General features: G+C 42.4%; 1 protein-coding gene across 2 annotated transcripts; it reads right to left on the bottom strand.

The window, feature by feature from the left end:
- Positions 1–1,691: 1,691 nt before the first annotated feature.
- wbp1lb (WW domain binding protein 1-like b) lies at positions 1,692–15,812 on the bottom strand. Of its 2 annotated transcripts, none has more exons than XM_083976892.1 (4): positions 15,429–15,812; positions 8,695–8,797; positions 6,038–6,199; positions 1,692–3,480 (listed from the first exon to the last, which is right to left on the bottom strand). In XM_083976892.1, the coding sequence occupies exons 1-4, from the start codon at positions 15,516–15,518 to the stop codon at positions 2,624–2,626; spliced, it is 1,212 nt and encodes a 403-aa protein (XP_083833018.1). In that variant the 5' UTR covers positions 15,519–15,812; the 3' UTR covers positions 1,692–2,623. The 2 variants fall into 2 exon arrangements, with proteins under 2 accessions (XP_083833018.1, XP_083833019.1); XM_083976893.1 differs by lacking the exon at positions 15,429–15,812 and adding an exon at positions 10,612–10,781.
- Positions 15,813–16,117: the final 305 nt, after the last annotated feature.

Raw genomic sequence — 16,117 nt, 5'->3', positions numbered from 1 at the left:
AGTCTGCCTGAATTTAAGGGTATGTTTATTTCACATACATCCATCCTGGTAGTTGTAATAAATGGCTTATGATCTGAACATTCAAAAAAATATGTGCAAAACCACCTTACACACACACACATGCACACTAGTGAAGAAATAAAAAGTGTCTTTGGCAAGATGCCCCTGATCTTGTTAACAAATTCACTACTGTATTGTTAGTCGAATGTACCCTTCACACATCTTCAGGATAAGAAGTTAAATCGTATTTTTCAACAGAAAAAATAATAATACCCACATGAGAAAAAGAAAATCTGTCCATAACAGTAAAGCTAATGATTTCATTAAAAAAAAAAAAATGAGAGTAACTATTTGGTTCACAAACATGTTACAGAATATTGTACTCAATTTGTAAATATAAAGTGGTTTTGAAATTTTATACAGTTTGAATAATTTTTCATACAGTAGCATTAAGGATTTAAGGTTTCAGCTGATATGAAAAATAGCTCATCTTTGTACTACATGTACCACATTTACATCTTTAGTTCACAAAAAAAAACATTAACTTATAAAGCACTTTCGAGTGAGTCCGGGCTTCAGTCATCTTACTGTCAACACGGAGAGTTCACATGTTACAGTTTTACTTGTGCTAGAAATATTTGGGAGACATCTTCTGTTGGATTGTTTTAGGGTGTATACTGCAGATCAATCCCAGAGGCCGATGGCTAAAACAGTTGTGCTCAGTAGAAACTGCATTGTGTGCATTTTTGAGTGTGCTCCGAGAAAATGTCTGGAAAAAAAAACACATTTCCATGACACAAAGGCAGCTCAGGGAGAGGGCAAACCAAAAAATGTCTGATATCTGTGGCTGATCAGTTTTCCATGATCAATGAATCAATATTTACTATTACAGCACCTGGAAGGTTTGGATTTGGAGGTTTGCCTGCTGTGACAGCTTGTTTTAAATAGATATTTAGATATTAAGAAAAAACCACAGACAAATATCAGACGGCTATTTCATCACCTTATCTGCTTCTTTGCTTCCTCGCTCGTTCTTTAGCTGAGCTGCATTCATTTTAAACTGTTCTCCTGCCTCACCCACACAAAGACATATTTTTCCGCTGACCAGGCTGCAGCTATCAGTGAAATGTATTTAAAAAAAAAAAAAAAAGCCCCATGGGGTTAAACGCTTATTGTTACACATATTATGTGCAGAAACGAAAAAGAGAATTTCAGTTAATGGGCATGATTGACAGGATCACACATAGTTAACTGAAGTCCTCTCTCTTTGGGGGAGCTGGAGGTTAGAAAAGTTTAATGAATGAATACCAAAGTTGAGATATGGTAACAAAAAAAAAAAAAAAGTGATGATATGAAAATCCAAGCTCAAGAAGAGTCATCTTTAATAAATCTTTGTTTTTCATACTGTACAGCTGGTGACGGTGGCGAGCTACTGAAGGAACCGACGCTAAAGTTTCACGTCTGATGTGGCCTGTCTCAGTTGTGACCCTCAGAAGCTCAGTGTTGTCTTCTTGGTTTAAGTATTCACTACTTGCTTTGTGATGGTCTCTCAGTTTCACCGAGGCTTATTATTGTTCATCAACATTCTGCATTTTCTGGGTAGGCACATACTACAAACATTCATTAAATTAAGTCTACAAATGATTGTATACAAAGAGAATTTGTTGCATTCCCTACTAACAATTCACAGAGGTCTTTTTTTTTTTTTTTTTTTTTTAACAGACGTTGCAACAAACTCCTAAGGAACTAATCACATACGGCAATTTAAGACTAATTTTATGAAAAAAAAATCTTTGTTTTGATTTTCTAGCCAAAAGCTTCATTTATAAGGATAAATACATTTTGTGCAAAATAGGAACTGCTCACATGAAGATCTGTTAATGCACTTATACTCCACTATCACTAGCGGGACAGATAGAGAGCAACAAAAACAGACATGAGGCAGAGCGGTTTTTAATCGCTGAAAAAGCACTTGAGAAGCGAGAGTCTAATAAGATGTCCCACACAGTCTTGTTCTGGTGTCCCTGTGCAGTATCAGCTTGCATAAACACACACTGTGGTAATTCCACATTGTACTCATCAAAATGTTCCTGCTGTGTGCATGTGTGCGTGTGTGAGTTGTTTTTATATGTGAAGAACGGCTTTGCAGAACTGTTGCAGAGGAGAGCTGCGTTCGTCCTGGGCAGTGAACGTCCGCTTCTGACATCACAGCTTCAGCTATCAAGTCTTTGACTGTGTCAGTAGCTTCCACTGTATGAAAGGGACATTTGACAGGACTGTGTGTGTGTATGTGTTTGTGTTTGTGTGAGTCTGGATTGCCACAGGCTGTTAAAGGGCTTGCTCTGCCCTAATATACCCCAAAATACACAGGTTAAGGCCACTGTTCCAGTGTGGAGAGGACCAGGCTTTCCAAACCATTGGATCTCACTCTTTTCTTAGTTGAGATTTCCCTTCCTGCGCCCACATCTGTTTTTATCTAAGATGCACACATTCATTAAAAAATCCTCACTTAGAAAGCATTTAGATATAAATACTTGCTCGAATATGAAGGCGTTGCGCCTCCACGTCCTGTCCTAAGTGTTCTCTCCTTCCCTCTGTGACAAAAAGGTGTGTGTGCTGCGTCTCAGCCCTGCGGCTCAGTGCTGGTGTTGTGGTGCGGCCCCTCCTGCTCGTTGATGGTGTGGAGGAGGAGGCAGACGGGGGGGTGGAGCGAGCCGCTGCCTGTCTGCTGAGCGGGCTGAGGGGGTCCTGAGGGCCCACGTGCGGCCCGCCTCTCCGGCCCGCCCAGCGCCTGCTCCTCCTCCACGCTGAAGGAGGCCCGCTGACCGCAGCTGTCGCAGAAGTCACCCGCCTCCTCCTCCTCCCCCTCCCCTTCCTCCTCCTCCTCATCATCATCGTCTCCCTGGCGCCCCAGCAGGCTCTCCAGCTCCCTCAGCTCCTTGCCTTCCTGACCCGTCTCTCCTGCTCCGCTGCAACCGCCGCTCCCACGTGTGCTGCTGCACACGCACACCTCGATCCCGGAGTCCCCCGTAAATCGCCTCCTCCTTCCGTTGGGGAGTCGATCTTTGTCCTCGGCGCAGCCCTCTGACAGCTCCTTCAGCAGGGGGTCTTTGCAGGACTCTTCCCCGCTTCCGCCTCTTTTTTCCTGGCTGCTGAGTCCCTCCCTACTGAGCCCGTCTGACAGCAGTATCATGCCTGAATCTTGTGTTGTCTGCATGGGCTTGTTGTCAGGCTTTGGCCTAAAGTCTAAAGTGGGAGGCTGTGGCTCCTCTATGCTGGGTCTGCAGCACAGGCTGTCAGAGACTTGAGCCACTGGAGTGGGCTGGATGGTCGGACAGTGTCCCTCCTGCTGCTCCGAGGCCAGCGGACTGGTGGCCACCGAGGATGGGCCTGTGTGTAAGGCACTGTAGGGAGGGGGGGGAGTCGGCGGCCGGTTGACCACCTCTTCATAGTCAGGCAGGAGGTAGTTTGGCAGAAACCCTGAGGAAAAGATGGAATAACAGCTTGAAGTAGGAGAAGCATCATTTTGCATGCACACTGATAAAAATTTACACAACTGAAGATGTTTCGCAAATCGAGCGTGGGTTAGTCTTTCTTAAAGGGATAGTTCAACATTTTGGCAAATTGGCCTATTGCCATAATCCCTATAGTCATAGCAGTAGGTTCGGTACCTTTAATTGTTGGTGCAAGCTGTTTTTAGAACGGTGGAGCAGAGCCACGAGCTGCTCAGAGCTACGCTACGGAGGCTCATGGGATTTCTTGGTTTCCCTCATCAAACTCATCAAATAAAAAAACAACAACTCCAAAACACTCTCGTGGACAAGTTGTGACCTGCACATTCACCACGCTATGAGATAATAACAGAACATTGTTTTCGAGGTAAATGCATGCAAAACCGCTGATGCGCGTTCCCGTGGGGGGCAGTTCTTCAGCAAGTAGTCTCTGCATTTGCTTCGAAAACAACTTCATCTCATACAACTCCACCAGAGCGTTTTCGAGTTGTTGGATTGTGTATTTGATGAGTTTGATGAGGGAAACCAAGAAATCCCATTAGCCTCTGTAGCGTAGCTCTGAGCAGCTCACGGCTCTGCTCCGCCATTCTAAAAATAGCTTGCACCGACAATTAAAGGTAACGAATTTACTCCTAAAATTATAGGGATACTATAATTACTGTCCCTTTAAATAAACACGTCTCTCTGAGTCCTACAAATTGCAGTGTGACCTCACTGAACCCCCGGCACCACTATTCAGGCATTCCCGACGCAATAGGAGAAAAATGTGACAAAACAAGCCAAATTCTGGGTCAATCCTGTGCTGAGGGCCATTGCAGTTCTCTGTGAGATGATGTTGCAACACTGGCAAAGTACCAAGAGAGCAATCCTGGCCGTTTCCTGAAAACTGGGGCATGCAAACAGGGGAAGGTTCTGACACTGCGTGAAACCAGGGATGGATCTCAGTGCAAACATTACATTTGAGCCAGGCACCACCACTTTGAGTCAGTAGCCACCGCTTCGCCCAGTCACTACTGTTATATACCTCCGTTTTTTGTGTAACTGGAAAATTACTGATGGGAAACTGTAGTTCAAACAAACCAAAAAAAACAACAACAAAGAAATACCTCAAGAGTTTACATACACATTATCAACAGACGTGCACTGGTATGAAATGAAACTTTCAAGCTTATCAGTATATGCTGTTACATCATATTTACCGAGGTAAGAATAATGTTTTCTGTGTGGCAGCAGAGAGTTACCTATTTACACATCCAACAGACATGGAGGGACATTCATTTAGAGTTGGGTCTCTGCATGGCCACCTGGCGAATGTGCAAGTCCAATATTCACTTTATTTAATGTTTTGGTTTCCACCATCTCCTCTCTACCAGCTTAACACTCCTGTGTTTTCCATCTAGCTGTGAACATGTTCTGCCTGTTGCTGATGCTGAGCAGGTTGCAGTGGGTTTATGAGAATGATTTGTTCATTGTAAGTGGAAACAGAGCAAATGAGAATGATGAGACTGAGTCAGAACATTAGGGTGGCAGCTGAGCAGAAAAAGAGACATTGAAATGCTGTTAAAGGGATAGTTCAACATTTTGGCAAATTGGCCCATTGCCATAATCCCTATAGTCATAGCAGTAGGTTTGTTACCTTTAGTTGTTGGTGCAAGCCGGAGCAGAGCTGTGAGCTGCTCAGAGCTATGCTGCGGAGGCTTATGGGATTTCTTGGTTTCCCTCATCAAACTCATCAAATACACAATCCAACAACTCCACAACGCTCTGGTGGACAAGTTGTGAGCTGCACATTCACCACGCTACGAGATAATAACAGAACGTTACGAGACAGAGTTGTTTTAGAGGTAAATTCATGCAAAACCTGCTGATGCACGTTCTCGTCAGGGGCAGTCTCTGCATTTGCCTCGAAAACAACTCTGTTTCGTAATGTTCCGTTATTATTTCATAATGTGGTGAATGTGCCGGTCACAACTTGTCCACCAGAGCGTTTTGGAGTTGTTGCAATGTGTATTTGATGAGTTAAAGGTAACGAACCTATACTGCTATGACTATAGGGACTATGGCAATGGGCCAATTTTCCAAAATGTTGAACTATCCCTTTAAAGCTAGGTCACACTTACATAGAGTTCATATACAGGTGCATCTCAATAAATTAGAATATCATTTATGTCAGTAATTCAATTCAAAAAGTGAAACTAATACATTATATAGATCCATTACACACAGCATGGAACATTTCATGTCATTCTTGATTTAATTTTGTTTAATTGTAATGATTATGGGTTATATTTAATGAAGTCCTAATATTTGAATATTACAAAAGACCAGTTACAAAAAAAATGCATTTTTAATATGGAAACGTTGGCCTTCTGAAAAGTATGTCCATCTATATGCACTCAATACTTGATTGGGGTTATTGTACTTGAATTACCAGAAATGGACTTTTACATGATATTCTAATTTATTGAGATGCACCTGTATGTAAGTAAATGCAAATAGTACAAAACACGACCAGCAGCTCTTACTGAAGTAGAAGGGCACAGAGGGATAGTTGTGTGCTTCACGGTAAGCTATGAGGTTGATCTCGTGCTGCCGTTGTTGTTGCTGCAGCCGGTGTTTGGTGCGGCGATGGTGACACACGCAGCAGCAGCTCAAAATGAAGATGATTGCCCACACCAACCAGAACCCTGCAGGAGGGAAGGGAAGGGAAGGGGGGGTGAATTCAACACACAGACATGTTGTATTTACAGCCGAGCTCCGAGGAAAACAGGTGTAGGGTGTCGTTTGATGTTTTGACATGAACTCATGTGCTGACGAGCACGCTCACACGGGAGAAACTGAACTCTCTACAACATCCGTGATGTTTAACTGTACTGATGTAGTGATGTAACACAAGCCCCTGCTGCTAACACAAACATAACACTGCAGATCAAATACTGCCTACATCTGGTTCTCACATTGTGAAACATCCACATGCTTGTATACTATATCTACTGCATTATGTAACATACAGCAGCATTATTCTATTTTTTTTATTTTTTTATTTAATCACCATTTGAAAGGTCCAAGTCCATTTTTATCTTCATGACAAAGCAAGCACTGATAGATTTAAATTATTTGCCACTTTGCCACATAGACATAGGGCACATGTTTTGGGAAAAATGTCAATAGATGCAAATACAAAAATGTTCAAATCTTGGGACCAAAATAATGAAATGCATTTAGAGGAAGTTGCTTAACGCGTTTGTTTGAGAACATTTTGTGCTTTTCCAATAGTCCTAATATTCTTCAAAGGAATTATTTGTGAAACTGTGCTATCTAGAGTCCAGTCTAAACAGCAGCAGAAAACCAAAACTGAGTCAGGCTTCGGAAACTACTCCACTTTGTGTTTACTGGCTGTCTGAAGTCCACACACCGCTACGTCTACGCGGAAAAATGTGGAGAACTTCACTTCAAGGACTACGGGCTGAGGCAGCCTTTGTCTGAGAAATAAGAATGTAAACTATACTGTGCAGTGCATCTTTGCTCTCTTGATGTCCTTTACAGATACATCAAGATATAAGAATGCCACAAGTTTCAACAAATGTCTGACAATGACGGAGCGACTGTGTCATACCTGCAGTCAGGTTGAAATGTGGCTGGTTTGTGAGAACCTGCACCGACTGCAGGTCTCAGCATTTGTCCTTGGATCAACCTCTCCGGTGTGCGGGACTGGACGAGAGCTGAATTACAGACATTGTGACTCTTACCAACCCAAATGTGTTTGTACTGTGAAAGTCAATTACAAAAGCAGCTCTACTGTAAATCACCCAACAGTAACTTCAGATTTATCCTACCTGACAAACAACCCACACTGCTCCCGCACGGAAAAATAGTCCTGACCACTCCAACTGTGTCAGGCTTAGGAGCACAGATTAATGAGGGTGACACTGTGGCCAATATTAACGTGTCAGTCAGATGTGTTGGATATATTGCGTGTTTGTATTCCGTATCAGAAAAGCGACATGGTGCGAGTCCGTCTGGTTTAATGCGAGATTCATAATGTCTGTAATTCGGCTCTTGTCCAGTCCTACACGCTGGAGAGGTCGGTCCAAGGACACAAGCTGACTTCAGACTTCAGAGCGGTTTGTATTCTGTCGTATTACACAGTCTCTCAATGGAATCCTGCATAATCAATAACTATTGTAACCTCTTTTATTTTTGATTATTAACTAATGTTACTGACTCAAAGTGCAGAACAAACAAGAAAAAACAAATTAACATGGTACCAACATTTTGTTTAAAGGGATAGTTCAAAATTTTGGCAAATTCGCCTATTGCCATAATCCCAGTAGTCATAGCAGTAGGTTCATTACCTTTAATTATCGGTGCATGTTGTTTTGAGATCCGCGGGGCAGAGACTCAAGAAGACTGAAGAAGTTGTGACTTGTACATTCACCCACCATGCTATGAAATAATAAAGTAACATTATGATACATAGTTGTTTTCGAGGCAAATGCGTAGCCGGAACTACATCCCAGATTTCAAAAGCGCAAGTAGTTCTGAGTATTTGCTTCACGTGTCATAATGTTACATAATAATATATGATTATTTTCATAGCGTGATGAATGTGCAGGTCACAACTTCTCCACGAGAGCGTTTTGGCGTTGTTGGATTGTGTATTTGATGAGTTGGATGAGGGACAGGGGACCTGTACCGTTACCTCCATTGTGTTAGCCGAGCAGCTCGTGTCTCTGCCCGACGGATCTCAAAACAGCATGCACCGATAGTTAAAGGTAATGACCCTAATCTTATAACTATAGGGATTATGGCAATAGGCACATTTGCCAAAATGTTGAACTATCTCTTTAACTAAAAAAGGACACAGCGTAGTTGTGTGTTGTACTGTACTACTGTTCCAACTTTTCTTCTAATTATACCAGACCAAGACGCTCATCTACAGTTACCGACATGTCTCACACCCACTGGACTCTGCTCTCAGACAAATAATTCAGGAGGATGCAGCTCTGGGTTTCTCCCCTTATGATCTAGTCTATTGTACTCTCTGCTCCTCCTGAGGCTACTGTATGGTGAATCATCAGCTAGATCATCACAGTCATTAAACATCAAAAAGGTCAGTTCTGTCAAATCTTGAGTAGAGGGAAGGGCGAGGAGACAAAAGAGGGAAGAACCAGATACTTACACCAGAGCTCATAGTAGTAGCTGCAGCACTGAGACTCTCCGCAGCAGTGTCCCGACTCACAGACGTAGCTCTGGTTGTTCACGCCCTCACAGTGCAGTAGGCTCTGGAAGACATGCAGAGGAAACATGGTCACTTTAAAAAAAAAAAGAACGTATTATCAACATCTGAACTTTGAAAAAATTAAACAACTTGAGGAATCTGGTTACAATGTGCATGGCAAAGTAAGAATTCATCTTTAAACTGCTCAGCATCAAGTCTAACTAAAAAGAAAAATTCTAAGTGCCTCCCTGCATTTATGGAGCTCTTTCAGCTTAAGCGCTTCATAACCTGCCTCTCATTTATTATTCACACAAACAGACAGTGACCTACTAAACAAGGTGAGGAGCATCTCAGGCTTGATTCTGGATTATCAGAGGATCGACTCTACTTCCTGACACACAGCTGCCATAATATCATTTATCTGGGAAATACTATTGTTATGATGACACAGGCTAAATCACTGCTGGTTCATCTTGAGATGCGACATGTACATCATTGCTGTACAGAGTGGAAAGTCATTTTTCAATTGGACACTTTAGCAGAGGACCGACTTCACCCTGAGAAAGTGAATATGCGGTGGCCGTTAGGATTAATATAAACATTTTTTTAAGTAATTATTACGCTGTTTGGATGTCATGTATCAATCACTTGTAATTGGTTTCAGTTAAGTGTCCAGGTTGACACATACTAATCCTCACATTTTTCATTCAAACTGGAGCTCTCACAATATCAGATTAGCACGACAACATTGTGTCAAGAGGAACTCATGGTAACGATCACTTATGATCTCATTGTGACTATAGAAAATTTGAAAAAATATGACAGCTCAATTCATCTTCAGCTTTAATTATCATTTGTTAAATACAATCACCATTATCCTGTTAAAAATGTTGTAGTTTTCTAATTGACGGTACTTGTCGCCCACTATTTTGCCTACAATTTGAATCAACTGTAAAATTAAAACAGAAACAAAAGGCTATTTTTACAATGGACATTTTGATTTTTTTTTTTTTTTTTTTTAAGTCGATAAAGTTGACGATCCCACTGTTCCATTTAAACACCTTGTTCTTATTTTCTGTCCTGCTGTCGATGTACACTACCGTCCCACAATGCAATGCACATCGGAGATGGATGCACTACTCCAAGCTGTCTTATAAAGGAGTTCATCTTCAGAAGGTCTAATGTGAGAAAATACCACAATCTCTTTTGCACACTAACTACAAAAAATAGTAAACGGTAGAAATAAGCATGAAGCACATTTTCTGTGCACTTAGCAGAATTAGGACGCTGCATTTTTTTTTTAACATGCCAAGAACTGGTATAAGAATGATTACACTGCAGACATGTTGTAGCCAACATTTATACTTAGCTATGGATCTGGAGTAAACAAGTCCTAGCCACTTGTGCTGGTAAGCTGCTAGAATTTCAGCAGTGTTTAAGGCCCATATCAAGTGCAAATTTTTGAACAGCAGCCAGTACAAAACCACTCAGTATGTCGCCCGAGATCTAAAACACTATTTCAATCGAAAAGTTTAGCTGAGAACTATTCAGACCTTTGGAAATGTCAGATTGTATCGGACCCAACAATCCCCCCCCCCCTCCTCCTCCTCCACGGGGCATCTGCCTCAACTGCAATGTGACATTTAAAGTTACCATATTGAGCCTATTGCTATCATACCTGTGAAAAGTTAAAGTTGCAAAGACCAGACAGATCAACATAGAGCCAAAAAGACAAAGGGAGCCCCTGTTATCAAAATTCCTGCATGAGAAAGGACTGTGGATTTTTCCAGGGAAGATCCTTCAGATGTTTTTCTTCTAGATAAGCTTAATGATTAGCTACCCATTATACTTCTAAGCAGTTTTCTCTGTTTGGATTACCAGTGCAGGTCCCAGATTGAGAGGCATGATGATGATCCAGGGTCCAAAAATCTCAGACAAGTCCCCTCCACCTCATGGGTCATTATACCACAGAAGAGAAAAGTCAAACAGCTCTCAAACATACTCTCACTCTCTCCCTCCTTGCCTCCCTCTCTCTCTCTCTCTCTCTCTCTCTCTCTCTCTCTCTCTCTCTCTCTCTCTCTCTCTCTCTCTCTCTCTCTCTCTCTCTCTCTCTCTCTCTCTCTCTCTCTCTCTCTCTCTCTCTCTCTCTCTCTCTCTCTCTCTCTCTCTCTCTCTCTCTCACTCCCTGTCCACCCTAACCACCCACACCCACAGGCACAAACACACTCCCTCACCCCCCCCCACTCCAACCCAGGTCCAAACAGCGGACGAGGATTGCTCTACGGAAATTTCCAAGCAGTGGCTGAGTGGAGAGCGAGCGCCTCATAAGCAGCGTGATAATAAGGCGTACACACACACAGGCGAGGAGGGAGAGAAGGGCAAGAAAAGCACAGAGAAATCCACACACAGAACAGTAACGCAGGAATGATCTGTCACACACACACACACACACACACTGCGACGCGCCGGATCAGCACAAACCAAAACTGCTGACATTAAATGTAGCCACAGATTAATCATTCCTCATCAGCCGTTTCATCTTTTATCAACGTGACATGCTTTTTTTTTTTTTTTTTAAACCCCTGCATTTCATTCTCTGTGATAAACACATGATGTTCTGTTCCCTCCGCTTTGTCTCTGATAACTTTAAGCTGTTACTCACTAACTATTCTGCACCACACGCTCTATGCTGCTGAGGCAGGCTGGACCCCCTTTCTGCAATTTGATACAGATAGCCATCTAGTTTTTTGGGTCCTCAGTCTGTGCTGCAAAAAAGGCAACGGCGTACAAGAAGGAAGGAGCTCGGGTTCTCACAAACCGGCCTTCATACAGAAAAAAAAAAGTGCCCCCTCTAATCTTTAACAGGCATGTGACCCCGCACAATAACTTGTGTTGCTGGAAAAGTGACAGTCAATCAATAAAAACAGCTGAACCTGAAAAAAAATCTAGGTCATCTGAGATTGAGAACATTTCTAACTGTTCGTATTTACTTCTCCTGACAGACAGCGGCAGAGTAAAGAATCCGGGCAGACTAGATTCCTCTGTCTCCGTCCCAAACAGGCAACAATGAAAATATCCTCCTCTCCCATGCCGTACGGCCAGATTAAAAGCGGGTTTGGTTACCGTCCCAGAAATGATCGGTGCATTAGAAAATAATCAGCCTTAAATAATGAGAAGCTGTTGAAATGAGCAGACTATATGAGAACAGTTCAATAATCCCCCCGGTGACTATCGAATGCTGCTCCTGGAGATAAGTGGCTACGGTTCTTAGTTAATTCTTGACTGCACGGTCGGAGCTGATCCACTTAGCACCGGCCTGTAGGACTTGGCAAAGTTAGCCGATGCACGCAAAGACCTCGGTGACCCCTTCTTTATTAACCTGTCCTCCAGCAAACAAAGCTGCTCCTACTTAAGTCTTTGAGATGATGTGGAACAAAACGCTGCTGTGCTAACTGCTATCTGTCCCATACGGTCCCATACTGTGAGGAGCATCTTTAAATTCCAATAGCTAACGAGCTTGTGAGCTGATAAATTTTTATCTCAAAGTTAGAACATCCAGTGTGTTGGCCCGAGGCTAAAGCTTCACAAGAGTTAGACAAACTCCAGCTGTAACTATTAAATGACTCCGCTGACAGAGGGCTGTTGTTGCTCAGTGAGGGCTATCGCCAACATTTCCAGTAACCAGACACTGCAGCCAAGGGTCAAGCAGAACATTGGATGACTGGACTTCAACGTCAACATCCTACCAAGACAAGCTGTGCTACTTGAAACAGCTGCAATGGACATTTCTTTAGCGCTGTAACAATTATTACCATCCATAGTTGGTATTGTATTCAGCTTGTAGTCGCATGCCAGTCATCACAGAAAGGCAGCAGGAGCTACAGTACCACAGCTTTGATGACAAGTGTTTATCTGTGGACAGATGTTTATCACTGTGATGGTGTCACAGCTGTGCAAAATGCAGCCACAAACCTTTTGTGGTTAAAATACAAATCAAGGCCAATTTTGGTCTGACCCATGAGTGAATTAAAGTGTTAATATGTCAGCATGGTGACAGGTATTGACGGTAACTGGCGAGAGGCCATCATAAGATAGTCTCTTGTTTTCAGTACTGATGAATCTCCCTTTATTTATCTATATTTTGGACTACAAAATGGCAAAATTGAGAAAAAAAAAGTGACATATTCTAGAGCACAAGGTGTTGCCACTTTCTGAAAATATTAATTTTTCAATGATTTAAGAAAAGGACAGATAAATTATCTAATTTAGGAACTTGATCCAAAAAGAGTTTTGACATTTTTGCTTGGAAAAATCAAACAATGAAATATCTAAATATTTGCAAGATAGTTTGAGTTCAATCCACTTATCAACTTATCAAAGCTCAAATGGCAAAGTGAAAGAGTTTGCTCTTTGTGATTAACCTATAAAAGTGCTCATCGTCGCCTTACAGACAACCTCTCATGGCTGTAACTTTCTTCTGAAGGCTGAACTCATGCTCTGCTGCTACGATGGAGACTGGAATAAAGACAGCGCTAGAGTTTTGATCATCGGGTATAAAGTTTCCACCAGGAAAGTGATCAGAAGTCGACAAGACTCTCTGAACATGAGACTAAGAGAAAAATCCTACTGCATGTGCTCCTTTTGCACCAAGAGCATGGCTGCAGCCCTCACAGGTGTGCTCCAAGGTCTCCTGTGCCCAACACACTGTCAGCACACAGACAATGAGATGTGTTACTACCTACATGGGCATGATGCCACAGAACATGTCTTCTAGCTCTGCTCTAATCTGTCAAGATGGGTTTCAGATTTTCCACTCAGTGAAAACACTTCAGTCAGTGACTGGACATATTTGGTTAATGTGACCCCTGCTAATCCCTTGAAAAAAAAGGGATGTATCAACACTGTATATTTCTCTTCTTAATGAGACAACAGTCACTGAATCACAGTGGCAGAATTCATATGGCCTTGAAAGTTCAAGATGGCTAATAATTGAGAATAGTCAAACTTTTGCTATACTACATGTGGTAAAAAAAATAAAAAAAAAAGCAGAATCCATTAGATTTTATGCCTCGATGTCTTCTAAGGCTCAGAAGCATTGTTCTTTAAGAGCACAGGGACTTTAACTTCATATTTTAGCACATTAGCTAATGAGAAAACAAAGAGGGTGCTACTGTATCTTGTATGAATGGACTGGTCAGGTTCTGATATAGGTCATAGTCAAAATGTTTTCTCAGGACAAACAGCTGACATAATGACCACACAACCCTCTGGTAAGCTGGCTGATATGCTACAGTATGGACCTATATATCAACATCTGCACATTTTGATCAGCAGCAGTGCAGCGGATGTTAATGATCTATTAAATGTTTTCAACTGTATTCGACTTCTAATTTTTTCTTTTTCGTCTCACTCATCGAGAAGTTGTTATATCTGTGAACCACAAGAATGCAAAGTGCCGTTACCCAATCTCTTTAGTGTTGCCACAAAAATTCTTGATACAATATTAACCTGCTGTGCTTCTGTATGAAGTCATAAACTTCCCTTACTTTGCAGGTTGTATACAAGTTTGTGGTTTCCTCTTCATCACGCTTTGTCTGCTTTTCATATAAATCCCTTGCATATCAAAAACACATGAAATGCATGCCCTTTTACATTCTCTACACTAAGCAGTCATATGATGTGGATAATTCCTGACTAAATATACCCTATATTGCATGAAATACAAATGCTGATAAGAACCAGCACCGGATGCTGACATTCACCCACCCACTCAAATTATACAAGGGTATGTGTAATCATAACAAACACAGTAATATTATAGTGCACCCACTGCATGTACCGGAAATATGTATAGAGTCCAAGAGGGGATTTTTTAAAAATTATCTCTGCTGCAGCTTTGAGAATGGGAAATGATTTCAAACTGGTTTCATCTACTCAAAGGTGTGGATTTAGAGTAAAAGTTATATACCCAAACACCATCATTGCCCTTCAAACACACCATAATTATGTGTGTTTGTGTACTGTATGTTTTTTCATAACCATAATAATAACACTACTAATTATAGCCTATTACTAATTATAATTACACTATTAATACAGTGATAATTCTCCTTGAATAACGTTATTTTTTCATTTAAAAAATTTAACTCTGAGATGTTTGCTGTTGCTAATAAGTTATAACTTTATCAATTCCAACACAACAACAATAACATCTTGACACTGATTGGCTAAACTGATAAAATAATAAAAGAAGTGATTTCTGCTTTGCTGGCACAGACAGGACTTAGGAACCACTTCTTTGTTACAGTGTGTGTCTGTGCTCATACCTGAAGAGCTGCTTTTCTTATTTATGCAACTCACTTGTGGCTAAAATGTCAACCCTCTACCATAAACACAAGAGAGCAGAGCAACAAGGCCCAGCTCTGACAGTCCGTTCACCTCAGCTGTGCTAGGTGCATTAGCTGCAGCAGCTAAGAGCCGAGCCTGGGAGAGCACGCGCTACTCTCCGTCTGGACAACACACGAAGAGTTGAACTATATCTAACGACAGCAGATGTAACACGCTGCAGTAATGACAGGACTCGCTTAAAGCTACATTTCCTTTGGTTGGACAGTTTGCTAACTTAGCCAGGTGTTAACTAGCAAGCTAACAGCCCAGTAAAGAGCCTTGTTGTTTTTGTGACTGCTCAACCTTACCCTGTCTACTGCGGACTCGGTGGGGGTGACAGAGCCGACAGCGTGCAAAAACAATCCCATTTTAAGAGCCGAACATACGCCGAGTCTCATTCCTCCGGGAAGTGGCTACGGCTACGGTGAAAACACGAGCATGTAAACACCGCTGTTCGACAAACTGTGTCCCGAGTATCGTCAACTAGTTCTCGGCCCCTGTCGCGCTGAGAGGCCGCTGCAGCACGCGCCGCCTCCTCTGCGTACTGGACATTTCAACAAGGCACACGGTGCTGGCGCAACTGGTGGTTGCTGCTGTCGGTGCCACTGGCTGATACAGCTGTTACACAAGCCGCTCCTCCCGGCACAGGCACTTCTCTGCCTTCGGTCTGCTGCTGGGTGTGGCGTGGGCTCGTCGACCCGATCCATGTGCGCAACGTGATGTGCGTACCGTTGCGTTAATCGCCACTCGTTTTGCGGACTGGCCAGCGATTGGACGAAGCCCGAGCCTACTGGGGAAGCGGCTGACCAATCACTGGTCGGTGCGTCTCCGGTGCATGGCCTTGTTATCTTCCTGGCTTCCCCTCCTTCCTTTTCACATGTTCAAAACACAGCCATGTCCTTTATGAGTCCTCTTACTGGACTTTATCCAGAGCGAGGAGTGTTAAAAGGCAGTCTAATTTACACCCACTATGTCAAACTCATGTGCACTAATACAA

The sequence above is a fragment of the Trachurus trachurus genome (assembly GCF_905171665.1).
Source record: "Trachurus trachurus genome assembly, chromosome: 1".
Lineage (NCBI taxonomy): Eukaryota > Metazoa > Chordata > Actinopteri > Carangiformes > Carangidae > Trachurus > Trachurus trachurus.
This window is presented reverse-complemented; position numbering and strand designations above follow the sequence as displayed.